The 22,919-nt window shown below is 33.1% G+C and overlaps 1 protein-coding gene and 1 long non-coding RNA gene across 7 annotated transcripts; one reads left to right on the forward strand and one right to left on the reverse strand.

The window, feature by feature from the left end:
- Positions 1 to 423: 423 nt before the first annotated feature.
- LOC141605670 (uncharacterized) lies at positions 424 to 4,386 on the reverse strand. 6 transcript variants are annotated; one of them, XR_012526419.1, is made up of 9 exons: positions 4,204 to 4,386; positions 3,812 to 3,980; positions 3,592 to 3,649; positions 3,283 to 3,363; positions 2,776 to 2,865; positions 2,599 to 2,678; positions 2,386 to 2,475; positions 2,056 to 2,174; positions 749 to 937 (listed from the first exon to the last, which is right to left on the reverse strand). It is a non-coding gene; the product is annotated as an uncharacterized LOC141605670 (long non-coding RNA). The 6 variants fall into 6 exon arrangements; XR_012526417.1 differs by adding an exon at positions 424 to 671 and having other exon boundaries at positions 849 to 937; positions 3,283 to 3,980; XR_012526416.1 differs by having other exon boundaries at positions 3,283 to 3,649.
- Positions 4,387 to 7,031: 2,645 nt separating this feature from the next.
- On the forward strand, positions 7,032 to 16,737 carry LOC141609023 (xyloglucan glycosyltransferase 4-like). Its single transcript, XM_074428290.1, has 5 exons — positions 7,032 to 7,459; positions 7,573 to 8,235; positions 14,969 to 15,277; positions 15,379 to 15,783; positions 15,924 to 16,737. Exons 2-5 carry the CDS (start codon positions 7,585 to 7,587, stop codon positions 16,584 to 16,586), a joined length of 2,028 nt encoding a protein of 675 aa, XP_074284391.1. The 5' UTR covers positions 7,032 to 7,459; positions 7,573 to 7,584; the 3' UTR covers positions 16,587 to 16,737.
- Positions 16,738 to 22,919: the final 6,182 nt, after the last annotated feature.

Consider the following 22,919-nt stretch of genomic DNA (forward strand, 5'->3'; position numbering starts at 1 on the left):
TGGCCTGACGTATATCGAGGGGTCGTATTTGCTATGCGTTAGTTGTGGAACTGACGCAAAAAGTTAACCATTTGCGTCAGTTGTGTTTTAAAAACTGACGCAAAAAAAAAACCATTTGCGTCAGTTATGTTCTAAAAACTGACGCAATTGTATGTAAAACCGACGCAAATGCATCAACATTTACATCAGTTCTTTATAGAACCGATGCATTTTCTTTATTTTTTGCGTCATTTGTTATCATAACTGATGCAATTGATATTTTGTTTTAGGGCCAATTCATTTTTCTCATTTGCATCATTTCTTTCAAGAACCGACGCAATTTATTAATTCTTTTTTTTAATATAAAAATTAGCTGCTGAAATTATATAAAACTCACAATCCGAATACCAAAACTTAAAAATCTACAACAATAAATCCATCCAACCACTAATACATGTCATTTAAAACAACATTACATCTTATTCCACCCAACAATGTTCCAAATACAATCCAAAGTACAAATAATCCCACAAACGTCTTAGTTACTAAGTTAATCTATACTAAATGTTCTCTTAAACATCTAGTAAACTTAAATAAAATTATATATCAATCCAAACTCGATGGGATACTTCTTCCATATAGCAATAGCAAATATGTGTTGAACTTTTGGGATGGATACCAGCGCCTTTAACCTGGACATAATTAAAGTAGAGCCTTACTCACAGAATGAGTAAAAATCATAAACATAATTTACTGATTCTATGTTTCTGACATGTAGAATAACTATTTGGAGTTTGAGATTAAGAGATAAATTTCTATATTCATACAAATGATAACATTATGTTGTTTATGCCAAAAAGATCACTAACCATGGATGCTTCATGAGAGTCGTTTGTCTACACAATCCTTTGGAACATTAGATCCATTGGCATTCACTGATAGTTGTGTCAACTTCGTGCTGCCGAAAAAGTAGAGTAGTTTGTTAACCATCATGTTTCGTAACATATAATCACATCCAAGAATTCATACATTCCATCAGACATGCACATAAGATTAATAAAGGGAAAAGAAAGGTACATTTGGCAATAAAATGGTGGGGCCTTAGGGCATCAACAATAGAGGTTTGTCAACAAAGGTTTGTGTACTTTTTAGAAGTTTGTTGACAAACCTCTCTATTGTTGGAGATGGGGTTTGAGGTTCATCCATAGGAATGGTTACACATTTGTATACGGGTTTGTTGATTGACATGGCAAGTGGTCCCCTAAAAGTTAGTATATTTTTATTCTCCAACAACATATATATGAGGGGAAAAAAATGGGTAATTTTATGTGGGTCATATGATATGAACCTTGAAAAGGTTTGTCTATTGTTGTATATGGGTTTGTTATTTAAGAGGTTTGTTAAATTGATGATGTGTCATGTGACAAACCTCTTTAGAGGTTCATCTATTGTGGATGCCCTTATCAGTGTAATTTACAAACCATCAATATGTAAATAACTTGGGAACTTTTCGCTTCGGGGTTCAGACTAAAAGATGTTAAAAATACTTTTCAGAATACATCATATGGTGCCATGCATGGTGGTACAAGCAAGTTTAATAGATATTAAATTTTAAGATTATGCTAAGCTATAGATTCCCAAGAATTTTAGCATTGGCTCTTCTCTAGAATTATATGGAATTGTCATCAGCAGGTTCACAAAGTTCACCATTATTCATCTATCAAAACAAGCCAACAAAGAGGAGGGGCTCCATAATATGTTGAACTACTTGACGCAGACAACCAAATTATTCAACAACTGATCAAATATTGATGTCATGCCAACATTGAGCCCTGGCTTGACCAATTATTATCATTTCCCACTCCATAAAATATAGATGCATCTCTTTATACAAGTAAATTGCCTAGTACTCGAGATGGCATTGGGAATACTAAATACAAGTCTATCTCAACTAATTTGAGGAGACTTGGTAAAAAAAGGCACTAGTGAATAGCAGGGGAAAAAAACACAAGTCAGCAAGCAGTTAACACATCAGATGTACAACAGATGTAAGCCTTAACAGAAACACAGACTTACCGAGAATGGCATTTAACAAGGTTGAGTGACAATCCAACAACATGTTCAGCTAACTCAGCTTCATCAGCACATTACCGAGAGTGCACATTGGCAAACTGAGTGGTTAATTTTTCAAACACCTGCTTGAAGGAATCAGTTACCAGGCATGTTCAGTAAGACAGCAAAACAAGTACTCCCTCCGTTTCAATCAATTGTTTAAGCTTTTTTATTCATTGTGAGCCAGTAGCCAGTAGGTAACCAAATGATTGGGACGAAAGAATATACAACAACAAAGTCCAAGTCCCAAATTGATTTAAGCTCGGTTAACAATAGAACTTTAATAATCCTTGCCTCATCTACAGGCGGATGCTTCCAGCCACTTGAATCATTTCGGTTTTTATACTTGTTATTTTCCCTCCCATAGCACAAATCTCAGTAAAGCTGCAGCATTAAAAAGGGAAATTGTAGGAGGGAGAGTATAATAACATGAAAAGACATATACCCAATTACTAGTGGCTCAAAGAATAAAAAAGTAATAACTTAAATAAGTAAGAACCAACAAACCTTCAATGGACTTGTATTTGATGCCCTTGTTTTAGAGCTATCTTGAGCTCAAGAGCCTTGTTCTCAATTAAACACATCATCTGTTTGAGTGTACGATTAGTAAACAAATTTGACACTCATTTTGAAAATAGAATAAAAATAAGAACGCGAGCCTCATAAAGACGATGTTACTCTTACCCAAACAGTATAATCAAAATTCCATGACTCATTGGACCATTTCTCGCCCATTATCCACCATTCCTTCAGATGCCCGCAAAATCTGACGCCCTTATCAACACAATTGAATAACATGAACATATGATTGAAAAAACTAGCATAAAACTGAAGTAAAGAGGAAGTCATAAGACAAAACCTAACATATAAGAACTTACACAAAGTACATAAGTGATTCAGATTTTAGAGGTTTAATAGAGAGAGGCAGATAAGAAAAAGGACAGATAGAAGAGGGAGAAGCGGAATGAGTTTGAGCTCAACTAACAACCTTGATTAAAACTCATGTCACCATTAGAAACAGCTCGAGAATTCCCAAAAGTTACAAACCCTAAGTTACTTAGATCTAAACTTAACATCAAAAAATAAACTACTAAGCATAATAACAACTAATAAGTGGTAATTTAAGTAGACAAGAACAAATTAAACCTTAAAGAACAACAATTAACATTAAAAATTGAACTAGAATCAAACCTTAAAAACTAAGAGAATGGGAAAGAGGAAGAAATGAGGCATCCCTTGAAGCTCCGGCAGGGGCAGATCACGTCTTCATGCCTACAAACAATAGAGATTAGTAGAAATTACATTAATTCCAAGCAATCCATGTCTTTGTCGGGTCTAGGTAATGGCCTGCCAGGTAGTAGCAAAAGCAGCCAACACAATGAACCGCGAAAAGGGTCACTACATTCATATAATAATCAAGCTCAGTTTGCAACATTTCCACAGTAAACTCTTTATCTGAAATTTGAAAAGAACAAATTGCTCGAAAACTCGAGTACTCACAAACACTAGCTTACAACATCTGATCCAAAAGTAGCTAAATTTGCGATCTTTCTCCAATCTGTCAATGTCCAAATAAAATTAGTTGATAACATACTCAAAGTCCATTTCCTTCTTTCTTTCTTTCTTTCCAAAGGGAGCATAAAATTATTACTACGACTATAGCTTTTCAAATGTAATATGAAAATAATTGCGGATTATAAAATAAAGTCGATGAAGTTACCTAGAGAACATCTGAATAACTCTTCGAAGACGCCAAAGCCAGAGCATATTAAAAAGGCCATAAGCACGGATGTTATCAGGAAGTATTCTGCCCACTAGTTTAGAAGGGATAGTTGATATGGTATCGAAAAGAAACCATATCAATTCCTTGAAGCCTTGAAGCTGCCAAGCTAATCAAAAACAACATTAATGTAACAGAAATTAACCAACCCAAACCAACTAATCAAATAAGAAAACCCCAAATTTCACCTAACCCTAACCCTAAAACAATTCTCGATTTACATAAAAATTCATATTAACAAATCAATTACTACACAAAATTGTTTGTAAACAACAATAATAAACCCTAATAAAATAACTTATAACAAAAAAAAAATCAAGTAAAAATTATACCAATATCAAATTAGGAATTAGATGAGTATAAGAGAATGCGACGGCGACACTGGGGTCGGCGGCGAGTCGGCGATGGGACGGTGGTGTGGTGTGGTGTGGTGTGGTGTGGTGTGGTGTCGATTGAATGAGGGAATGGAGGAAAGGGAGTGTTAATTTTTGTTCGAAGGAATGATTGGGAAAGGGACTCCTGTGTGCTGTGTCGCGTTGATGACTAATATGTAAATGGTTGTATTTGCATCGGTTTCAGCTACAGTTGACGCAAAAACGTAATATCAAATAAGTCGGTTTAGTAACATAACTGATGTATTTAATCAAATACATCGGTTTTTCTGAGAACTGACGCATTTTATTCGTCAGTTCCTTCCAAGAACTGACGCAAAAAACTTGACTATAGGGCGAAATTGTATTCCCGCCAAAAGTAAGTACTTTTTGCGTCAGTTTTTGTAGAACCGACGTAAATCGACTGACGCAATAGGTGTTTTTTATCAACCTGTACTTCGGTCTCCTCCTTAACCTGTACCGATGAGATCGATGTGATCTTAGTAGGATAGGGAGAGTTGGAATTAAGATGTGTCTTCTTATCAACCTGTACTTCGGTCTCCTCCTTAACCAACACATCACCTTCTGTTTATTCAGCATTACAAATGTGTAAAAAGTTCTCCATTGTAGGAGAAGAGGTGGGAACTTCTGCTGTCCATGAATTTCGTCATGGGGAGTTCCCGTCTGGATGATTTTAGGGGTTAGGGTACGGACCCTCATAAAAGGCATGGACCTTGGGGGGGGGGGGGGTTAGAATCCCAAATTTGTCTCATGTAGCAAATTATCTTAATCTTGAGATGATAGATGTAGTGTATTATGAGGTCGCTTCTTGTTGGTGAAGCGAAACTGAGGAGATTTTGAGTTAGTTAAGGAGGTAAAATTACATACCTGTGTATCATTCGAGGCCTCATCGGGCGCATTGATACTATTGGAATCCATAAGTACATCTGTTGAGGGAATAGGATTGCAACCAAGAGGGCGAAGTCAATACGACAAGGGCTTCTTTCCTTTCTCTTCAATTTCGGAACATAACGACGATGAACAAGGTAGAGTCTCGACCATCTTCTCCACCAATCCAGCTCGTGAATAATATCTTTGTTATGAGGTTCAATTAACTTGCCTCCTCGAGGGTAACACATGCCTCTGAAAAATTATTCAATTTTTAAGGGCTACGGCCTTTCGAAAAAGAGCTTTAGCATTGCGAGAAAAGAAATTTAAAACCATAGAGCAATAGCTCAAAGCCATCTCAGAAGCTTGAAGCTTATTAGCACACGCGGCTAAATTTAAACACAAAGAAACAGCGAGCGATAAAGGTGAGTTTAAATCAAGCGCGCTTTTGTCCTTGAGACACGAACTCAGTAAACGGCATGCCTTATCATAACAATTACCCGCCTGATCTAACTGATGTTATCGTCGAAAAAGGTTATTACCAAAATCTTTAAGGGCTTGAATATGAGAAAAAGATGAAAATCTAACCGGATAAGAACCTTCAAAAATTCAACTTCCTCATCCGACAAACTCTCATTACCATAAATAAGAACGATGTATTCAAGAAAGTCGACACTAGAAGTAGAAGAAAAAGTTGGAAAGGGCGTCATAGCTTAACAACTAAGGTAAACTCTAAATAAACCAAATTCGAAAATTTAAGTAAAGTAGGTGAAAAGAAGGTAAAACAGAAGAGGAAAAGCTACTACAACCGACCATCCACACAACACAACCCAACCACACTACCTCCGCCTAAGTCTCTACCAAAGTGAAACACACAGAAAAGACACCACCTCAAACAACGGGCCCAACAACCTCTAAGAAACTGGATTGTCACACATAAGACGGAAACCAAGAAAGACTAGTTGAGTTCAAAATAGATATAGCTACAGTCAAACTCCCGGAAGGAGTCGGAACCCACCATAAAGACAAGTAATTGAGCACGGCATACTTAGAGCACACAAGTCCCTTCAAGACAACAAACGCGTAGACGAGGCCAATTACCAACCGAAAAAGACGAAAAGTACTCGTCTGGAAGACAACAGACGCTTAGACAAGGTACTCAAAACCAAACGAAAAGGATATAGCGAAAATAGACTGACCTTACTTAGCTCAAAACAATAATGTAGGCACAATACAAAATCATTCACACAAGTCAAGACACGACTTTCACCGTAAATTACACATACAAAGTCCACATAACTAATAAGAGAACACTCAATAGTCAATACTCTCGGTAATGCTACGATTATATTAAGTCTCTATTCTAAACCTTACACCAAATTAGAATGTGCGTTTCCTAATTCGACAAGTGATACCTAATCACATTCCAGAAATATCAATACATGACACACATATCGGTATATTACGTCCCTATTTTAAAAGAGCACTAGTAACGGTCCTCAAAGGTCATAACAAAAATGAAAGAAAAGCGTGCCTTGGCATATCAAAGAAGATTGTTGATGGCCGTTATTGTACTAACGACGATACCTTTATTACAGTTGTGCCCTTAGACAAAAAGCGCCCGTGTGTCGCACGACGGTCCATTACCACGTTTAAGAAAGGTCTCTAGCGTCAATATTATCGTAGTGCATATCTAAATTATGTAACCCAACTCGTATGGAATCTCTTATAGACCTTCAAAAGAAACTAAAAATCATGAATTACAAAAATTCAGAATAGTCATTTTACCTTAAAATTCTTAACTGTAAATCAAATAGGGTTGACCATAAATAAATAAACCAACCCTACAAGTGTACAACTAAAAGAACTTATTTTATGTAAATGTACATTTACGCGCTCCTAAAAATCTCAAGGGTGACATGCATACATATTACATACAACATGATACATTTGATGTTTACCAAAATACAATAAAAAATTGAAAAGATTGAATGCAGGCCACATATGGGGTCTTAATCACAAGTTTGAAATCAACATACAAAGCATAAGTTAACATGTTCTTAGCTGTTTCTCTGCCGTCTGCATCTCCCTTGATTCTTTACTTAAATAGTCTCCCTTTTGCCTTGCTATCTTTTGTGTTTGATTTTGTCTCTCTTTTATTTCTTCTTATGATTTCCTTCCCCAACAAAAGATCTACATATTTTGAGCATTTCGAAACTATTCTTACCCTTTACATTTCATTTACACAAATAATAACACCATGAGATACGTTTTCTAGTCTGTTTCGGTCTTCTTCTCCGATCATTATAAAACCGTCATCATTTTATAGGTATGACAAACATTTGGATCATTCTTACTTTTTAAGTTTTAGTGTTTTCTGTTTATAACATTATTTCAATTTGGTTATTTGGTTATGTACTGAATGTTGTTAAGTTGTTGCAGTCTGCGGTTCCAATGGCACCAAATACAGTAACAGTTAAATTAGACAACCCATCAAGAGCAGGATTTACAATACAGTTAAACGATCCGAAAGCCGGAGGGAAAAGGAAATCATCCCCATTGAGCATAAAGCAATCTACTCTGTTTTTCATCCTGAAACTACAAAGACTATTCAGTCTCCTAAAATGGGTATCAATGGCATCAAAGTCAAAACTCGGGTCGATAGGGAAACGCGTAAAATTGTCCGAAATAAGTGAAGAAGAGGGGAGAAGCAGAGGAAAGTTATACAGATTTATCAGGGCATGTTTATTAATCTCAATTATCGGGCTGATTATTGAGATGATTGCCCATTTTAAGAAATGGGATTTAACTCTAATTAATTATAATAATTGGGAAGTACAAGTACCTAATCTATGGCAATGGTCATATATGGCATGGATGTCATTTAGAGCAGATTATATAGCACCATTGTTGGTTATGCTTTCTAAATTCTGCATTGTTTTATTTCTTATCCAATCTTTGGATAGATTTGTCCTTTGTGTTGGTTGTTTTTGGATGAAATATAAAAAGTTGAAGCCAAAAATTAATGAAGAAGCTTCTGATGTTGAAGATCCTTGTACTTTCCCCATGGTTCTTGTCCAGATTCCCATGTGCAATGAACGAGAGGTAACATATCTTTTCTATATACTCCATTATTCTACTTATTTTATACCATGTTGTATTTTCGATAAGTATTACTTTTGGTCCTAAATTTATGACGGAGTAGATGTAACCCATTAAATAAAGTGTAACCATTTTTTGGTAAAAAGTTATGCGAACAATTTTCTAATCCGTAATATTTTATAGTTAAATGATGACATTTTACCCGTTTACAATATAGACGAAAAATACCCGTCTACAATGAAAATTTGCGACCATCCCTTTTAGTTTTTACTCATTTTATTTGTTTCTATTTGGTTTATTAAGTCAATTTCTTAGTAACAAAATAACTAATAGACAAAGTTATCATTTGATTGCTCTCTTAATTTACGAGAATTTAAAATCCCATAAAATGTGCTTTTGTAAAATTGTTCGATTGATTTAATTTTTTCAAAATAGTAAAGTCGGAAATTTCATGCAAATTCACAACTCCCACATAATGTGAGAGTTTGAGTACCATACCCATCCCTTGGTATTTGGAAACTGATTTACCCAATTTACTGAATTAATCTTAAAATTTTAGGAAAAAAACATTTAAGGGATTTTTTCAAGGGTACATTGTTATGTACAAACGAAAATCATGTGAACTAGTTTGAATGCTCGTGCGTTGCAACGGGGTAATTAACTTATTTATAATGCAAAAAAAAAACGTTATAAGCGTTTAATGTTTACATTATATGTCTAATGATTTGTTTACATATTATTAAAATATCTCTTTCAAAAAAAAAGATTAATATATACGTGGGTTAACTCTTATTTATAATTATATAATCACCCTACCTTATATTAATCTTTCGATGTGAGACAATTCTACTATTTATAAGTAATATATTCACAAAAATTGGATTTTTTTTCTGATGTGGGACAATTCTAATATTTATACATAATATATATTTATCAAACCTACATTATTTTTCAATGTGAGACAAATAACATACTCAGAATTACACCATCGTTTTTGCACTTAGTTCGACATCCACCCAGATCTCGAATACCGAATACAGACAATTGCTACTCATTATATCTAATAGTTATATTTAAATTTAATAATATGATCAAGTACTCTCCATTAATATTTGTACGTTATTTTTCTTCAAAAAAAAAATTAAAATAATTGAGATACGGAAATTTCCCGTAGTACCCCTTAGTTTTGTTAGATTTTCCATGTTACCCCTACTTTTAAAAATCTGCCCATGGTACCCTTGAGGTTCCATTTTTTTGCCCATGGTACCCTCTAATGTAAAGGCTGTTAAATGGACGTTAAGTTTGATGGCGTGACAATAAAATAACAATTAAAAAATAATACCCCCTTTATTGTTTTATTGGTACGGATATCTCTTTTTTAAATGCAAATTTAATTAACTATATCATTATAATATTGGAAATTTCTCATGGTAACCTTGAACTTTGATAGATTACACATGTTACCATTGACGTTTGTTTTCTACTTTTTTATCATAATTAAAATATGTGCAAATGATAAGAACCTATAATCTAATGATAGAATATATTTTAACACAATTCTAATTATATTATTTAAACATTGTATATTTACGGATTTACCACACCTACATTATTTTTCAATATGGGACATATAAATTCTATAGGTAGAAAATATAATGATATAAACTTTTAAGAGCTCTCCAAGACAATACTTAAGCGACTCAAAAGATTTTGGGTTGATGCGTAAGTTCCAAGGATGCTCATAGAATCACTCACCTTATGCTATATTTTAATGTGGGAAAATTCTATTTTTTATATGTAGTATATTTATCACACCTATATTATTTTTCAATGTGGGAGATATAACATACTATGAAATACACCATCTTTAATATGTGCAAATTATATGAAATTTATATATACTCTAATGATAGCATTTCTTACCATGAATCTAATAATATTATTTTCATAATTTTTTTACCGACATTATTTTTTCAAATGAAATTTAAAAGTTTTTATATGAAAATTAGAAACATCACTTAAATATAAAATAAGAAATACATAGTATATATTATAATAACTAAAAGATTTTCCAAACATTAACTTAGGTTAGAAATCAATATTGTAGAAACAGTAATATAAACTCTTTTAAGAGTTATCTCTGACAATACTTAAGGGAATCAAAAGATTTTGGGTTATGACTTCTATTTATAATCATAAGATCACCATGCCTTACGGTAATCTTTCGATGTGGGACAATTTTAATATTTATACATAGTATATTCACCACACTTACGTTACTTTTCAATGTAGGACAAATAACATACTAACTACTAAGTACACCATTTTTTTTTGTACCTACTTTGAGATCAACCCGATTTAATAATGAGAAAATACAATACAATACAATATACACTCTAATGATAGAATTTTTTTGTCACAATCTAATTATATAATTTTCATACGATATTTTTTTTCAAATGAAATATAAAGTTTTTATATCAAAATAATAAACATCACTTTAATATAATATAGAAAATGTATATATATGGGACATTTCTATTATTTATACATAATATATTCACAACACCTACATTATTTTTCAATGTGAGACATATAACATACTAAAAAGTCTATATCTTTTATATCAAAAAAATTTTGGATTAATACCTAAGTTTCAAGGATGCCTCCTATTTATATTTATAGAATCACCCTACCGTATACTATTATTTCAATGTGAGATACATAATTTAATTATTTAGACGTAGTATGTTCATAATGCCTACATTATTTTTCAATGTGAAAGATATAACATACCAAGAAATACATGTCTCTTCTTAAAAAATCACTATTGTATACATATTATTTTTCTTTGAAGGTAAAACCACTTAGTCTCGATCATTAGATATGGATCTCTACATCGTACATATAACGACTCATTAAAGCTCTATTACTGCATTCAGAAGACAACCATTAGTAAAATCTTTAGTTTTGTATTGTGTCAGGAGACTACCATTAGTAAAACCTTTTATTTTTTTATTTTCTTGTTCAACCTTTAGTTATTTTTTGATTTTCTTGTTCATATTCTTAACTCTTTCCCGAGTAATTCCCAACGATTTTCACTTTATTTTTATTTCATATCGTAGATAACGATAGAAAATCTTAAGAGCTCTTTAAAACAATATTTATGAGACTCAACAAATTTTGGTGGATACATAGGTTCCAAATATGCATCCTATTTATAATCATAGGATCCCATCACCTTATACTAATCTTTCGATGTGGGACAATTCTACTATTTATATGTAGTATATTCACCACACCTACTTATTTTCCAATGTGGGACAAAACATACTAAAAATTATACAATTTTACGTATTAAGAAGTACACCATCTTTAACATGTGCAAATAATATGAAATTTATACTCTAATGATAGCATTTTTTAACACAAAGCTAATTATATTATTTTCATAATTTTTTTAACGATATTTTTTTGCCAAATGAAATGTAAAAGTTTGATATAAAAATTGAAAATATCACTTGAATATAATTTAGGAAATATACATATTATAATAATTAAAAGATTTTCCACTTTATTTTTTACATCAAAAATTATACTTTCCTAAATTGATTTTTGATGATGTGGACGCTCTCGGATCGCTCGAAAAAACTTTCTTATATATATATATATATATATATATATATATATATATATATATATATATATATATATATATATATATATATATATATATATATATATATAGATTGACCTAATTCAACCAAACAAAATAGGGAAACTTGATTTATAAAAAAAGATAATATTATTTGGCAAATTCTCACTTAAAGATGGGTATATCGTCAATGGCAATTAAATATGCTAAAAGCATGAATATGCTGAAAATTCGTCAACCTGCTGTTTAGCAAAAATCCCTATATATTTTGTTTTCAACTAAATCGAATAGCAACTCAAATGATTTATATAGTTATTTTGAGATTATGGTTCCATATTACTCGGTACACAAAAACTTTGGAAAGACCGAGTGAGAGACCTGTCTCATAATAGGCAGTTTATGATTTTTATCTAATTTTATCTTTTTCTTTTTAATTAAGATTTACTTTGTTTATTTAGTTGTCTCTTATTAATGTAATGAGACCCACTCGGTATTGACAAATTGTTGAAATGGACCTTTGATTTGGTGGTGGAGAGATTATATTATGAATATCAACTATATACGTGCACCCATTACAACTTTATATGTTATAAAAAAAAATAGACCTTTTCTCCTATTGAATTTTATAATGTACGCTCTAATTTTGTTTATTAAATTAACTTTTCAGACTCAAACCTTCAATTAAAAAAAATAATTCTCTTCCCGGTGTAGTAGTAGAATTAGGCGCTCTCTCTCTCTCTCTCAATCTAATGTCATTTCACAAATCAGTTTTAGCAATTTCTCTATTAGGACGGTGAGCTACTGATATTAATAATACCAAATTTAGAGGGACGGTCTTTCACGAAGTTATAGAATAAATAATGTGGACTGATATTGTAATGTTCGACTAATTAATGATGCAAGTATAATAAAACATTCCCTTATCAATCATCAATCAATCAATACTATATACTCCCTCCATTCAACTCCACTTTGCAGGTTTCTATTTTGCACACTATTCACAAGCGGACATTCAACTTCAATTTTCTCTCGATACATAAGTTATAGAAACCAAGGGACTTCAATGTAATTAAAGAAAGTTATAGAAATTAATTATACTATATAGTTTTAAATCACTAGCACCGTGTGATGGACCCAATTAAAGGATCTCAATGCAAATATTTTATAATTTGGTTAAAATTAAATTATATAGAAGCTTGGTAATTTTCCTAAACATTTGTAAGAGACTAAAACATGCTCAATTTCCTTAAAATAAAATAATCAATTAAAATAGTCAATTTCCTTCAAATAAAATAATTAATTAAGATGATCAATTTCGAGGAGACTAAAAGAAAGAAGATGCTTGGTAATTTTCCTAAATATTTATTGAAGACTAGAAGATGGTCAATTTCCTTAAAATAAAATAATTAATTAGTATAAACATGCACACTTATGGTATTAATTATTATCATCATAAAATTATATATTAAATTTAAAATCTATGCAATTTTATTAAACTTTATAGGTTATTAGATGTATAGAGATGTTAATTATTTAACATACAAAAATATAATATAAGTAGGTTATAAATAATTCAAGTTAGATTCCATAATATATAATATTGCATAATTCTTTCGATTTGATTTAATGCATATATGTAATATATTTATATAAATATATAATCCCCTTAAAATTGCATGCCTAAGTAGTAAAAGTAATTTCGTAGTAAAGGAAAGAATCGTAGTAACATTGGATATAGTTATCAAATAATACCTCGCAAGTGAAACCGTGAGGATGTCGTTGCCTAGGTCCCCTTAGTCATGGGTCTTTTGGTTGAATCTCGTGTCGGTTTAGTAATTCTCGGCGGACTTGCCTACTTCCCCTTATCCCGGTCTTGAATTTGTTTCTTGAGCATTGGTCACACTAGGGTAGCTTGAGCCATGCTTAGGGGGTTGGCACCTCCGTTGGCACTTCTGAGACGGTACTCCCGACCAAGACCGTGTTTTGTTGTTTGAAAAATCCAGCCACTTAGATGAGGAAAGTGGTCCATTTTGTTAGATGAATTCTATTATCCTCACGGTTTTCACTCCTCACATTTCGTAGTAAGTGGTAGAAACAACAACGTGAGTAGTGAAATAATCAATATTAATGCGTCAATAGTGAAAGTAACAATAATTACGGCGGGAGTAGTGAAATTATCAATATTAATGCGGCACTCTTGACAGTAATAATAATTACGGCGGGAGTAGTGAAAGTAACAATGATTACGAGCAAGTAGTGAAATGTTATTACTATTGTTTCATTAATAAGAGTAAAATATTAATAGCGGGAGTAGTGAATTTGTCTCAAAATTTATTTCGTCATAATTTTAGGATATGTCATAGAAAAATATATTAATGATAAATTTATGGGTTATGCAACTTTAAGTAATTTTATTTAATGAAAAAAAATTAATGGTAAGTAGAAGTAGCCCGGGCGAAGCCGGGCACCAATACTAGTACTAAAAGAATAAGAGATCTCCAAATTTTCCCGTCTAAATGAAAATTACTCTATAATTGGGTTATATTATGTAATATTTATAATTGGGTCATACTGTTTAATTTCATTACTCCCTCTCATTCAAAGTTCCAAACCAAAGGTTACATTCTCTTTTCGGGAATCCAACTTCACAAATTTTTACTGTGAATACTATCAATAGTATAAAATTTTAATAGCCGAAATTTAAATATATACAGATTTGTTATGAAAAAAAAAATACATAAAATATTATTTTTTGATAAAAAGCAACTAAGTATTAAAATGTTGAACCTTCTCTTTTCTACTTCTTAATTCTAAACATTATTAATAGTAAATTTTATAATTAAATTTCAATTGAAGTTAATATATACTATTACTAATTGTTAGTTTCTCTAATATGTCAATCTAGAAAACCGCACATTACTAGTTTAATTTAAAGCTATAAAATTATTTTCCATAAAATACTGTCCTGTCTAGGATCCTAAACTTGAGCTGATTGTCATTACTACTGCATTAAAACCAACCGAATTCAGATTAGTCAACTCTTTTGTAGTTGCTTATGTTATACATTTTGTACAAAAACAGGTGTACGATACATCAATTGGAGCAGTGTGTCAATTAGATTGGCCAAAAGATAGAATACTTATCCAAGTACTAGATGATTCGGATGACGAAAGCTTGCAGTTATTAATCAAGGATGAAGTTGACTGTTGGAGTGAAAAGGGTGTTAACATCATTTACAGACATAGATTCATCAGAACTGGTTACAAAGCTGGTAATCTTAAATCAGCTATGTCTTGTGATTATGTCCAGAATTATGAGTTTGTCGCCATTTTCGATGCTGATTTCCAGCCTAATCCTGATTTTCTCAAGCTTACTGTACCCCACTTTAAGGTACACTACATCTTTTAACAACCATGCATGTCTATATTCAGAAGGTTACTTTACATTCAGTTTGTTATGATTGAAGTTTGGAATTTAATTGGAACGTACAGGGTAACCCGGAATTAGGACTAGTCCAAGCACGGTGGACATTTGTGAACAAGGATGAAAATCTTCTAACAAGACTTCAGAACATCAATTTATGCTTCCATTTTGAAGTGGAACAACAAGTTAATGGTTGGTACCTTAACTTCTTTGGCTTCAATGGAACGGCCGGGGTTTGGAGGATCAAAGCATTAGAGGACTCTGGAGGTTGGCTTGACAGAACCACTGTTGAAGATATGGACATCGCTGTTCGAGCTCATTTGAATGGATGGAAATTCATTTACGTTGACCATGTTAGAGCCCTTTGTGAGTTGCCTGGCTCCTATGAAGCTTACAAGAAACAGCAGCACCGTTGGCATTCTGGTCCAATGCAGCTCTTTAGGCTATGTCTACCTGCAGTTCTTCGGTCTAAGGTAACATTTCACAACCTTTTTTTTTTTTTTTTTTTTTTTTCTATGGCTTAGACCCAACTTGATTTGTTTCGGAGCATGCATTGGCATACACATTGGTTTTATTTATACTCGGTAGTAATTTGTGTTATTGTGAATTGCAGATATCGATATGGAAGAAGGCGAACCTGATATTCCTATTTTTCCTTCTAAGAAAACTGATTCTACCCTTCTATTCTTTCACATTATTTTGCATCATACTTCCATTAACCATGTTTATTCCAGAGGCAGAGTTACCAAATTGGGTAATTTGCTATGTACCAGTATTCATGTCATTCTTAAACATTCTACCAGCACCAAAATCCTTCCCTTTCTTGGTCCCTTACCTACTCTTTGAGAACACAATGTCAGTCACAAAGTTCAATGCCATGGTTTCTGGGTTATTCCAACTAGGGAGTGCATATGAATGGGTAGTCACTAAAAAGACGGGACGGGCTTCTGAATCTGACCTATTGGCTGTTGCTGAGAGGGAAAGCAAGGCTATGATGACTCAAGAGAAGCTTCAAAGAAGGTCCTCAGATTCTGGCCTAGAAATATTGGGTAAGCTGCAAAAACAAGAGGTAACAACAACAACAACATTAGGAACTCCTAAAATAAACAAGAGAAATAGTCTTTATAGGAAAGAGCTTGCACTAGCATTCCTTTTACTAATTGCAGCTGCAAGAAGTTTGTTGTCAAAGCAAGGTGTTCACTTCTATTTCTTGTTGTTTCAAGGATTATCTTTTCTTATTGTAGGGTTAGACTTGATTGGTGAACAAGTTAGTTAAATTAATACACCAACACTATGCATGCCAATGTTTATTAAGTGGGTGAGATTTGTTTTTGTCCGAAATCTAATTAGGGATCTTTATTAGTTTAATTTGTAGAGACAAAATGTAATTGTTTGATGTCACTTTGTTAATTTGTTGATTATGATAATCATCATCTACTTAGACATAAATTTTTTAGTGGTTAAATTTGTAAGGACGGGTATGTTCTTGTGTACTGAATTTGTCTGAACTGAACTAAATTGAAATAATAATAATAATAATAATAATAATAATAATAATAATAATAATAATAAATATTATAATAATATATTCATTAATAATAATAATATAATACTCCCTTCGTCCAGGTTAATTGCTGCCCTTTGGTTTTGGCACAAAGACCAAGGAAAGAGGAAGAAGTCAATTACTAAATGACAAGTGGAACAAATTGAGCGTGAGTGATCAAATTGTTCATCAAATTCATTCTTAAAATAGAAAGGACAACAACTCACTGAGACACCACAATATGGAAAAAGACAACAAATGACTGGGAGAGAGGGAGTAATAATCTAATTAGATATATAATTAATAAAATATAATAATAATAATAACAACAACAACAACAACAACAACAACAACAACAACAACAACAACAACAACAACAACAACAACAACAACAACAACAACAACAACAACAACAATAATCGATACATATATATAAATCAGGAACTTTTCGAGCGATATTAGAGAGTCCAGATTATTTAGAATTCCTAACAAGAGTAGATTTTGAAACAAATTTAATAAAGTTATCCGAATAAAAGTAGATTTCTTAATATTTTAATAAAATTATCCTAATATAAGTAGATTAAGTTTATTTTAATAAAATTATTCTAATTATAAGTAAGTGACACTCAAAATACACAATATAACTAATCAATACAATATACAATATATTAAATCCAGAAACCAAGGGACTTAAATGTAATTAAAGAAAGTTATACAAATTAATTATACTATATAATTTTAAACCAATAGCACCGTATGATGGACCCGATTAAGGGATCTCAATGCAAATATTATATAGTTTGGGTTAAAATTAAATTATATAGAAGCTTGGTAATTTTCCTAAACATGGTCAATTTCCTTAAAATAAAATAATTAATTAAGATGGTCAATTTCCTTTAAATAAAATAATTAATTAAGATGGTAAATTTTAAGGAGACTAAAAGAAAGAAGATGCCTGGTAATTTTCCTAAATATTTATAGAAGACTAGAATATGGTCAATTTCCTTAAAATAAAATAGCGGGTTTACCCAGTGCGCACCGAAGGTAACGGCTGCGGGTTGCCTCGTCACCAAAAAAAAAACAAAAAATTAATTAGTATAAACATGCACACTTATGGTATTAATTATTATCATCATAAAATTATATATTAAATTTAAAATCTATGCAATATTATTAAACTTTATAGTTTATTAGATGTATAGAGATGTTAATTGTTTAACATACAAAAATATAATAAGTAGGTTATAAATAATTCAAGTTACATTCTATAATATATAATATTGCATAATTCTTTCGATATGATTTAATGCATATATATAATATATTTATATTAATATATAATCGTCTTAAAATTGCATGCCTAAGCAGTAAAAGTAATTTCGTCAGTAAAGTTATACAAATTAATTATAACTTGATTAAGGGATATAAATGTATTGGTATCATAAGCAACACATTTATATGACAGTAACATTGGATATAGTTATATGATAGTAATCACTTATTTGAATAGTAAAAGTAACAATATTATCAACGAGATTAGTGAGAGTGGTAGAAACAACAACGGAAGTAGTGAAATAATCAATACTAATGCGACAATAGTGAAAGTAACAATAATTACGGCGGGAGTAGTGAAGTTATCAATATTAATGCGGCAGTAGTGACAGTAACAATAATTACGGCGGGCGTAGTGAAAGTAACAATGATTACGGGCAAGTAGTGAAATGTTATTACTATTGTTTCATTAATAAGAGTAAAATATTAATAGCTCGAGTAGTGAATTTGTCTCAAAATTTATTTCATTATAATTTTAGGATATGTTATAAAAAATATATTAATGATACAGTTATGGGTTATGCAACTTTACGTAATTTTATTTAATGAAAAAAAAAATTAATGGTAAGTAGAGGTAGCCCGGGCGAAGCCGGGCACCAATACTAGTTATATAATATATTAATAACATAAAAATTATTCATACCTTAAATTTCATTAGTCATATTAAAACTGAAAAGATAACTGAAATTTAAAAAAGTAGCTTAAAAGGTAACTAAAAATTAAGAGCTGATAATTCAATTGATTAAGTAAAAAATGTTTGGCAAACTAACCGAAAGGTAGCTATTTTTTTTATTAAAATGATATAAAAGGACATTATAAGTTCCAAAATAATTTGTCTATCAAATACTTATAAAAAATTAATCCGTAGGGCCGAAACATTGCCTCGCTATGTATATCGCAGTGACCTGCCTTGAGAAGCACGTTCCAATGACCCTTGTCGATGACGGGTCGGTAGTCAACGTCATGGCTCTAAGAACCGCCTTCACCCTAGGTTTTGAGAAAAAGGACCTTGCTTCTACTACTCAAACAGTTCGAGCTTTCGATGGAACAGTTCCGCGGGTGTCTCGGCTCATCAATTTAGCTATTCAAGCTGGCCCAATTAAAAGAAGGGTCGACTTTCAAGTGATCGATGTAGCTTCATCCTTTAATATATTGTTGGGGCGACCATCGATCCACATGATAGGGGCCGTGTCCTCCACCTTGCATCAAAAATCAAGATTCCCTTCAACGGGACGGTAGTGGTGATAGACGCCACACCCATCACTGTGGCTGGAGGAGACATCACCTCCGAAGTTAAGGTTGGAACCACTGATGATACTTGTGGTTTCGAAGTAGTAAGCGCGATCGAGTCCAATCCTGGGATGGAAAGTATGGACCTACACATTACTAGCCATGTATGTGAGACGATATTGAGAACTGGAAAGTATCTCGGCTTTTCTACGTACCCTCGAAGGGAAGACGCCTTCGTGCTAAAACCAACAGTTTCAAAGGGAGTAACATTTGGGCTTCGATACGAGCCTACTAAAAAGGATCTTGCTAAGAAGAGGACTAGATCGACTGAAAGAATCGAAATGTAACCATACCTAATGAAGCTCAATGGGTATTTTGTGAAAGCTGGGGAAACAGAGCCGTACTTAGATTTCCCTGAGCCTATCTATGACTGGAGGAGCAAAAGAATGGTCCCTAGTGTAACACCCGCGAATCTTCCATTTTGGCATTTATAATTTAATTAGCCATCTTATTATTTTATTTGTATTTGAAATCCGGTTTTATAAAAATGTGGCTTTACATGTACAATAATATTAATGTTGATAAAAATATTCGTCTTAAATTTGTAGTAGGTTTGAGACGTATTTTAGTGAAATATCGACTCAATTTAAGCATTTTGGACCTAATATGACTACTGGTCTTTCCACTTACCCTTATCTCTTCACCAATTATTAGACATAAACCTTACCCCCTTTCTTTTTGCTCAAATTTCAGCAAACACACCAATGTCACAACTCCATTGATACACTTTCCTCCATAAACACTAAAATCACCATAACTTGCTCAATTCTTATCCGAATCAAGTGATTTTCGCGCCTATTTCTTCCTCTTCCCGCCCTCCATTTTTCTAGGTAAGAAATGTCTCTACTTTTCTCCTATTTCTCCTCTGGCCGTGACCCTTAGGGTACGAAATTCCATATTAATTTCATTTATTGTGTGGTTAGTTGTGAACTCGGACAACCCGGAGTAGTTTTGAGTATAAAGTGTGTTCATTGAAGAGCAAAAGATAACGGTGATAGGTTACTTGACATTTATGTCAAAATTGTATGTTTTAATTGTTATATATTAGTCTCTTGGTTGTGAAAGTTGGAAACTTTATATGATATTTTTTACATGTTCCTTGCTTGGTAGTTTGATGTGTGAAGTTGTCTTAAGTTGGTTTGAAGAATTTTGAGTATGTTGTTATATTTACTTTCAATTGGGTGAAATTGGTTGTTTACATGTGTTAATTGGTGTGGACATAGGCTACTCGCACGCCAAGCCAATATGTGGACACGCAGCAGTCTGAAAGCCACACTCGGTGGCGTAATTAAAAATTCTTTCGACCGGATCGCTTTAGATCGGTCGGTTTCATCTCAGCAAGGGTCTCGAAACGATGTAAGAGATGTTCGGAGTCGCCACCAAGCATTTGTGGGATGCTTGGATCCCGCTCGAATCCACTTTATACCTAGGTCAACTAAGGCAAAAAGCGGTGTTTGACATAGGTACTTAAGATAAGGAGTCTTCCCTCTTTAGCATTCTATCTCTAGAATGACTCTCGTTCGCCCTGGATAATGTCGTCCACTATCCAAAATTTCTGAGTAAGGGGTGAAGGTACGTATTGGGAAGCCCTTTAATCGGACAGCCAATCCCGCCCGCGGTAGCGGCCTCTACTGATTGATCTTGGTTGGTTGAATGCAAAAGTTGATAAAACGGGTAAATGCATGAATGCGCATCTACAAGTTTGAACCTAACATGTGAGCTTTCTATGTCGGTCGTTTATCCAAATATCAAGTAATTGATGTCAAGTTGGATTTAGTGTTGATTTTCATGAAAGACGGAAATTAAACATCTATTTACTGAGTTAGGTTTATAGTGTATAACGTAATCCATTTGTCTTAGAAAGGCGTTTTGAAAATATAAAGTAAAAGCGCAGGCTTGCCATCTGATCCGTCCTGTATTTGGGTCAACCGAAGTCGGCATCGTCCTAGGCAAGTGCTGGAAAGGAAGCGGGACCTACATCAGGCAGCCTATTGAGGCGCGAGCCATCAGGCGATGCAAAGGGTCCTGTCCTGGTTTGAAAACTAGAAAACAGTTGACCTGTTGAGGCGCGGGACAGCAGACGATCCAAGGGATGTCTTCTGACTTGTAGAAAATGTTTGTAAAATGGTTTGTAATAGGGTATTTCAACCCGTACTTGAATAATCATCATTGTATTGACAATATTCGATGTCGGTTTCGATTTTGCAAGCTTGACATAAATAGTTTTGAAAAATTTTTTATTGTGAACTAATTGTATTAAGTTCATTGTTTTCTAATTAGCCAATGTTCATCATCGTACTCGGATTTAAACCGACATGGTATGTAGAACCAAGGATGATTTTGCATGTATGACTAATATGGTTGTTTTTGAAATGTAAAGAAATAAAATAAAAGGTTTTAAAATACCTTTAAAAATGTAGTTAACCAATTATTATCACCGAAACAAGGATTAAACCGCCGTGGTATGAAGAACCAAGGGTAAAAATGATTTATGGCTAAAAACGTTTATCATAAAAATGATTTGAAACAGTAAAAACCGGTTGTAAAATGAAATGAAAAATGGAAAGAATGAGCTCAAACACGTTTGAGTTCTGACCTGGACACCCCATTGAGGCGCGAGGTACCAAGGATGATCATTCGATCCGTATTTCAGACCATGTTATGCATGTTTTAGCATGTTAAGGTCATAAAAACAGATAAAAAGACATGAAAGAAGAGGATTATTACACCCTCATACTTACATGCTAGGTTGAAGACGAGAAATCGATGAAAGTGTAAAAAATCGTTAAGTCAGAAAACTAGGTTGAACACCGTTTTAGCAATGTAAAGAGTGTTTTGTTTATTTTAGTGAGTGTTAGTTGGCCGAGATGGTCGATCTAGTGATTTAATGCACGATGACGGTACCAAACAATGTTTATGGCTTGTATTTCCGATTGGTAGGTCGAAAACACGTGTCGGTTTGTGACTTAAGAAGCCAAGTCCAGAATTTTAAGAGAGAAATGAGGGGGCGAACACTCGCGTACCTTCAAATGGTGGCATTTGAGGGGTATTTATAGAAGATTGAGTGGTTGTATGCGTTTTGAACGACGTGGCCGCATGGGCTACTCGAAGAGGCGCGAGCCATTTCGTGGGTCTTCGAGCTGTCTTGTCACTATCACGCAATTGAAATCATGATTTGTTTTATCCTAGGTTTTGGATGGCATGATTGTAGTACTTGACCATTCAAGTATACCGGGTATACTTAACATGGAAGCTTTGTGATGTTTGTTTTTTTGTGTTTGACTCGGCTTGACTCGTTGTTGGAGTCGGGATTTGAATTTCTGAGTCGGTTTTTGGTCCGGTGTTTGTTTGGACTAGTTAGTGTCATTGCGACCCCGTCGTCGTGCATAAAACACTCTAGGTACTTTTGAAAAGTTTGAAAATATTTTGTTTTCGAAATCGTTT

Source organism: Silene latifolia, chromosome 10, assembly GCF_048544455.1.
Source record: "Silene latifolia isolate original U9 population chromosome 10, ASM4854445v1, whole genome shotgun sequence".
In the NCBI taxonomy this organism is placed as follows: domain Eukaryota; kingdom Viridiplantae; phylum Streptophyta; class Magnoliopsida; order Caryophyllales; family Caryophyllaceae; genus Silene; species Silene latifolia.

Coding starts and splice junctions, on each gene's coding strand:
- LOC141609023 (XM_074428290.1), top strand. CDS start 7,585: ATGGCACCAAATACAGTAACAGTTAAATTAGACAACCCATCAAGAGCA. Junction 8,236..14,968: donor CCATGTGCAATGAACGAGAG/GTAACATATCTT, acceptor GTACAAAAACAG/GTGTACGATACATCAATTGG. Junction 15,784..15,923: donor CTGCAGTTCTTCGGTCTAAG/GTAACATTTCAC, acceptor TGTGAATTGCAG/ATATCGATATGGAAGAAGGC.